Source organism: Haplochromis burtoni, unplaced genomic scaffold (assembly GCF_018398535.1).
Source record: "Haplochromis burtoni strain Fernald_Lab_line unplaced genomic scaffold, NCSU_Asbu1 Contig_444, whole genome shotgun sequence".
NCBI lineage: Eukaryota > Metazoa > Chordata > Actinopteri > Cichliformes > Cichlidae > Haplochromis > Haplochromis burtoni.
This window is the reverse complement of record NW_024582805.1, coordinates 71,619-78,934: the sequence shown is the minus strand read 5'-3', so window position 1 is coordinate 78,934 and position 7,316 is coordinate 71,619. Positions and strand designations below refer to the sequence as shown.

General features: G+C 53.1%; 1 protein-coding gene across 4 annotated transcripts in view; it reads right to left on the bottom strand.

Moving 5' to 3' along the window:
* The window catches only part of LOC102298009 (semaphorin-6D), a 95,549-nt gene that overhangs the window by 20,088 nt on the left and 68,145 nt on the right, over positions 1-7,316 (bottom strand). For all 4 annotated transcript variants that reach the window (XM_005948504.3, XM_005948502.3, XM_042213455.1 and 1 more), the window contains 2 exons: positions 6,874-6,951; positions 230-288 (listed from right to left, as the gene is read on the bottom strand). In XM_005948504.3, coding sequence (XP_005948566.1) covers positions 230-288; positions 6,874-6,951 — 137 coding nt within the window. The remainder of the gene's footprint in view (positions 1-229; positions 289-6,873; positions 6,952-7,316) is intronic.

Genomic DNA, 7,316 nt, shown 5'->3' with positions numbered 1-7,316 from the left:
TGGATGGATGAATAGATGGATGGATGAATAGATGGATGGATGAGTAGATGGATGAATGGATGAATAGATAGATGGATGTTTGCAGGGATCATTGCAGTGTCTGAGTTTGGTACCCTCTATAGAACCAGTCTGGTGTAACCGTGCAGGTAAGCAGGACCCTTGGTCCACACAAACACGCATACAGCTGTTATCGTGCGCACTGTGGGTGTAACCTGCAGGCTTATCTCACCGCGGCAGCTGTCCGGATGAAACGAGTGGTCGCCCTCGATATCCTGCTCAAACCCCGCCCTGCAGACATGGAACAAGGAGAGGGAGGAGAGGAGACGACAATCAGGACGGTGAAACATCGAACAAAACCAGACGTGGCGCTGCTGGTTACTGTTGCCGGGGAGCTTAATCAGTGACAGGTGATGGCTTGGGACAACATTTAATCAGATTTTGTCACATGGTTCATCTGCAGCGCACGGCTCCGTGCGAAGGCCACAGGAGCTCGTCCAATTAAAGGGAGGAAGGTCGTCCAGCCCGAAGACAGACGGGGACAAGAAGTGACCATGAAACACACACACGCACACAGGCGCACACACACACACAGTATCAGTAAAGCTGCTGTAAATGAAGTCAATTACTTTCCGCTCGGCATCTCCTGCTCGCCGTTTTGTCCCTGCTGTTTACCGTTTCTGACTCCATCACTACCAGCGCCTCCACCTGACCTTCAAATCCATTTTTAAAGAGGCAACAAATCAGGATTTCACAGCCACACGGGACAAAAAAGTGGAGCGAGTACCGCCGCCACACAAACACCAGTGGGCTGTTAGAAAGATAAAACACGTTAACACAGGAGCGAGTTTCCCAACATTCCCAGTTCAATCAACACGGCGTGCATTCCTCCCAGCTGTCCGCATCACCAACACGTCTGATGAATCCCAGGAGAGCGTCTCCGTCACCTGTGCAGTTTCAGAGCCTCCGCCCGGGCCATCAGCAGCTTTTACTGACTTCTTCTCAGTCGGGGATCAAAGGTAATAACCTGAAACTACGACATGTGTCGCGCACACGTCCATGATGTCACCGCCTTTACACCATCTGTGTGTGTCCTACGCTCCTCTGACTGTGAGACTGGATCGGCCTCCGCACGAGGACTAAGGTCGTCCACAGCAATCGCTCGGGAGGGTCACGATGGTGGCAGCAGGAATGATCACCATGGAGACGATGCTGAGAGGAAAGCTGGGACGCGTATCCAAGCCGGAACGTACGACCCGCTTTCAGCAGCTGTTCTGCCTGCTGCTGTGACTCACTACCAGCCGTGTGAGCGTCCTCTCAGCTGATCTGTGCCACTCAAACACGCACAGCTAAATAACCAACGGACGCCCGACTTCCACATCTGTGCACGTGGAGGTGACCCTGAGCTTCAAAGGCCTCAGGTGAAGGTGTGGACAAGAACAGGTTTAATCTCGACGTTAACGGCAGTCGGACAGACGGGCCATCTTCAAACGCTCACCAGGAAATCTGAAATCTGTCAGCAGTTATTACAGAGCCGCTCTCCCAGCGTCCGGCGATCAAAGCTTTTCTTCCAAACAACAAGAAACGCGAGCCAGCATCGACGGAGCCGGCACAGAGTTTCCAGGTGTTGGAATCTTTGCCCACAAAGCTGCTGGGTTTGCCACGCCGCTGCGATCTGTGACAGAAGCATCCATCAGAAGCATCCATCAGCCCGATCGCACCGAACCCACACCCGAGTTCATCTGGCACGCGTGTTTCCAGCTCTCTTTACCACGCTCTGCCCGTACAGCCAACATGCCTGCTGGTTGGCAGCTGTCCGGCAGCTGCTCGCTGTCTTACTCTCTTCCTCCGCTTTCTGTCTGATGGATTCATCACTTACTGACAAACACACAAAAAGAGGCATTTGGATGAATGTTCACTGTTTACAACAACATGTGACCAAACATGCAACGCTGTCACAACAGCCACAGAGGGAACACAGCCAGTTTCCTGAGGCGCTGAGACACGCGTGCGCACGTTTTCCATGCTTCCCAAACCTTAAATGAACCGAACGCGTCACCACAAACCATGTGACAATGTTATTATTGCCCAGGTGTGTCAGAGAGAGGAACAAAGGGGAGCACATGAAGAAGACTGCACTCCATATCCCAGAATGCAGCGCTACAGGAAAGAGCTCAGCTGAGACGGAGACCGCCTCCTCCTCAGTGTGTTCACGGGAGATCGACCAGCAGGTGATGGATGCGGCCTGACACCACCCGAGGGCTCCGAGTTCTCCTCACGCATCACCTGCACACACCTGCAGGCCTCTAAAACACGTCGCTGTAAAACGTGCTGTCCACGCTGTGACCTCTGACACCTGTGTTCCTCTTCTTACTACATCTGAGAGGGAAGGACGGCGCCTCAGGCACCTCAGGCACGAAGATACCGTCGAACGATTCAGCCGAGCTGGGGCGCGATGGACCTCGATGGAACACCTCTGAACACTGAAGCTCAGCCACACAGACCCACAGCGCCGCCCGAGCAGGAGTCCCCTGTAAGCTGTCACACGTGGGAGTGTGTCTGCAGAGCTTCCTGTGTACACAGCGAGCACACTCTCCCTCCCCGCTCAGACCGTCTGCAGGCCAGAGAGATAAAACCACACCACCCAAAAAAGTTGGATGAATTATGGAGGAGCGGGCGCTGCAGAACATTCGTTAAACTGAATTTATTATGAAGCGTTTTGCTCTCGCTTCCTCGTCGCTCTATATTTACCTCTGCGAGTGCCGCCCCCGCGCTCGCTCCAGCTTCCACCAGCGTGGGCTGAGCTGTAAGTGAGGAGCGAGAACAGGAGGAGGTCGCTATAAATCCCAGCCATGTTCAGGCACCTGAACGCCTCGCTCACGCAGAGGGGCGCGCCTCAGAGGAGGAGGAGGGGATGGAAATAGACTCCGTCAGTCAGCCAGAAAACGCCACTGATGCTGAATGGCGTTTTGGTGCTGATGGCGTGGAGGCAGGTCGGGCATGTGCGGCTGAAGAACACAAATGTGTACGTAGGCGCTTTCACAGCATCGCTGTTACATTCACGCCCAGGACGGAAACGCTGCTGGCACCGGCCCCGCCCACCGCTGCCCGTCATTGATGAACGGTCCTCCATGTGACCTTTCCCAGCCGGGATGTCAAACACATCCAAACACAGTAGACACCGCGATGCCGACCAGAGCGATGGTGGAACCATCAGGACTGAACCCTGGACCCGCTCAGGTGTGTCTCCTGCAGGTGTTTGGGCCGTGAGGAGGCCAGAGCCGTGCTGCTTGATAAGAGGTGCAGACAGACGGCAGGAGCAACGTTAATCACCCACCTGAGCGACCCAGCCAGCTGTTCCAGCTGCTGTCGTTTTATGACGTCATCAGTCGTTGTTACAGTAAAGTGGGCAGACCTGCGAGGGTCGCTGATGCTTCATCGATCGTGTCATTGACACGGGAGGAGGGTGGAGCGGCGTGAACATGGCCGACTCTGAGAGCGCCCCCTAAACATCTGAGTTCAGTTTGGATTTTAAACCACACGAATGTTTTCAGGTAACTGGCTCTCTACCTGCCTCCTCCTCCTCCTGCTGTCCTTTTTTAGTATTCTGCAGCTGCTTCTCCATTTTCTGTCTTCACATGGAGTTATATAAGCTGCTAAACTTCCTCTTCACTCATCCCTTCTTCTCCCCGGAGGGAATCTGTTACTTTTCAGCAGAAGTTTGAGGGGCTGAAACTCCTTCAGCTCTGCAGGAACACCTCTGAGAGCAGAAGCTGCAGCTCAGCCTCCGGCAGGTGTGCCGGCTTCAGGCTGCAGAGGTTTCTGCGTGCTTCGGTTTCAATGAGACGTCCAAAACATCAGCTTCAGTTTCAGCAGAGCAGTGAGAAAATAATGAGACAAAAACAGGCGAGTGGAACGACTCAGCAGCAAAACTCTTTCTCTGATCCTCCAGGAAACAACGCTCAGCATCCACATTTCTGACTGCACGTGAACGCCTCGCTGACGACGCGTCAGGAAGACGTTTTAAACATCCTACAAAACACCGTCGTCAGCACAGAGTCAGCGCTGTGGTCCTCCACAGATATCCATCCCCGACTTTAAACAAGACGAACCTCATAAACGCTGCGGTGAGCGGACCAAAGTGCTGAGTCAGAGCGCCGTGAATCTCTCCGACAAACCCGGCTGCACGTCTTCCTGACACAGATCTCTTCCTCTGTCTTTGTGCTGCTGCTCCTCTCTCATCTTCCTCCTTTCCACCTCTTGCATCACAGCTTCGCCTTGCTCTCCGTTTCCTTCCTCGCTTCCTTTTTATCTCACCCCGTCCATTTAAATCCTCTCTGCTCCGTCTGCATGGCAACGCCCGCTGTGTCGTTCACGCTGCTGTGGTGGAGATCATCTGTGTGACTTCCTCTAAACACTGAAACCATCTGTTTGCACCTCCGCCATCACCGCCATCTGAGCAGGACGCCATCATTTCCTGTCAGCTCTATGATGGTCATCATAAATAACCACCTGCAGCGTCTGCGGTGTGACAGCTCAGGACGCCGGGCGTGTGAGTGGACCACAGTGAGGCGCAGCTAGGCAACGAGTCTGCACGGCGACGGCTAAGCAGACCCACAAACTCAAACCTGTCTGGCACCAGAGCGATAGATCAGGCTGATATTTGATCAATGACACCGATTATGGACGAGTCAAAAATCACAGTGTTCTTCTCTGAGATATGAAACATTTCCTGAACCCCTGCTGTGTGCAGGTATTGGTGACCGTCTCCGCTCGGATCAGCTGATCAGTGTGTTTGTGTGCTGCCAGCAGGGAAGCTGCAGAGCGCCCTCTGATGTGCAGAGCTGTTATCACAGCTGAAGGGTGTTTCTGAGTTTCACACACGTGTTTACTGTGGAGACCAACCTACACTCATGTATGTGCAGAGGCAACGCGCCTGTAAGCCTCGTCACATCACTCTGTAACATGACGTCTCGTATGCTGTGCTGAATAAAGCTCAGATAAAGTGATTTCAGGTTAAATGATGAGCTGATGTCGTACACTTGAAAAACATCGAGCCCGTCTGCAGGTTTGTATGGATGTAAATAAATCAGCCGCAGGACGAGCTGGAGGAAGCATGGCGGAGTGCAAACACCCTGCCGGCGTTTTGCTCCCAGGCGAGCGGCTTCCTGACTCGAGCCTTTCTTGTGAAGTGTGCTTGGAGCGAAGCAGAGGTCCCTGCAGACGGCACACACTCACAGGAAACAAATATTCCTCGTGATGAAGAGAGAAAGGCTCGGTGCTACAGAGCACACACTCAAATGAGTGTGAAGGGAAAAATTAGCATCGGCGTTTCCAGCTAATCCCTGACACTTCCAGAGAAAAAGAAAGTACAAAATGAGGCGTGTTGGGAAAGCGTGCAGACTGTAACCGCGCCGTGCTGCGTTCATCGTCAAGATATTTTCAGTGTTTCTGCAGGAAATATCTGAGTTATTCCACATGTGCAGACCAGATGTTTGCTCAGACTGATCCGACCAGAGCTTCATCTTTACATGCTTTCATCCTCACATCATTCACTGAGCACAGCTTTATTTTGAAAAGCTCCGTTTGCCTTTGTGAAACAAGGACGACTCGTTTCAGGCGCAGATAAGTTCAAAGAACACAAAGTGTCTGATTTTACCTCCAGGACACGCTGAAGCTGCAGGATTCCTCCAAGAGCTCCAGTTTCACAGTTTGGGATGTTTCCACTCACTTCCTGTGATCGTTCTCTCGCCTGCCGTCTGAGGACCCCAGCTGATGATATTACAGCGGCTGAAACACCCCTCCCCCGACCAGCGTATGAAAACAACATCAGATCGATCTGCGGACCCGGTGGACTAACTGACGCCGCGTCCACAGATCGATCGATGGCCCTGAAGAGCTGTGGAGTGGGCGCGAGTTACCTGACACTGTGGACCTATTGATTAGGAGATGAACACACCTGTGTGTGTGTGTGTGTGTGTGTTTGTTTTTAGGCTGAGATGGTTAAAGCTGGTAAACAAGCTTGCCGTCTTCCATTTACAGTGTTTTTGCTGCTGGACAGGGATTGGCCGAGGCAGCTCTCGCATCACCAATTCTCCCTCAGCGTTTCACGCGGTGTCTCAAACGGGCATTTTTCGTGGCCGTCCACAGTGCTGCGGGGACTCACATGGATGCTGCAGTTTGTGCTTCAGCCCGACGCCTCAGACGCCGCAGACATCAGCGTCGGCCTCTCTGATCGGAGGTGAAACGTGTTCACGGCGCAGACGTTCCTCTGACTCACGCCTCTGCGCTCTCTCGAGGAGCCTGCGAGCCTCTCAGCGCTGAGCCGGTTTGTTTGGGGCTGAACGAGCTTCCTGAAACGTTTCACCGGGAATGTCGACAGAGGACCGACTCGGTCTTCGGTTTAACGATGATGACGTCACAGTAAACACTCAGACTGTATATGAAAGATGGACAACATCACCTTGGCGCTGGTATGATGGTTTCTAACAGAAGCAAGCAAACATTTTTCACCACAAGGCTCCAGCAAACACACACAGATACCTGTGAGTATCATCCAATCACAACCCTCAAAGTTCATTCAGCAGACCTGGAGCTCCGCCTCTGGTAGCACAGCAACCTCACAGCAGCCGGGTGATTGGTCAGATTACCACAAATGCTCCAACGGGCTCTAACAGCACCAATAGGAGCCGCCTGTGTCACCATCCACCTGTCAGTCACAGAGGCCACGCCCCTCACCATAGACCAAACCAGTTTGGTCTATGGTGAGGGACCTCCTTTCAGCCTTCATCGGATTGATGGAGGCTGAAAGGAGGCGGAGCAAAGAAAAGGAAGAGATAGAGCGGCACAGGCACAGAAACAGGAAATAATACGTACTTGAAACCCGGCGCAACGTTGGCGCAGCTCCCGGTCCGAAGCCAGATACAGTATGGGTCACGAGAGGCCAGGCAGGCTCTGCAGAGGGAGGAGAGGAAGAGGAGTTAGAGTTTGGGCTCTTCCTCATCACTCAGTCACGGTCAGACGAGTCTCCCAGCATGCTCTGAGAACACCTGCAGAGCAGCAGGGAGAGCTTTAAACGTCGCTGGCTAATGATCCCCTAAAGCACGGGTAGGGAACTCCAGGCCTCGAGGGCCGGTGTCCTGCTGGTTTTAGATGTGTCCTTGATCCATCGCAGCTGATTTAAATGGCTAAATGACCTCCTCAACATGTCCTGAAGTTCTCCAGAGGCCTGGTAATGAACTAATCATTTGATTCAGGTGTGCTGACCCAGGGTGAGATCTAAAACCTGCAGGACACCGGCCCTCGAGGCCTGGAGTTGG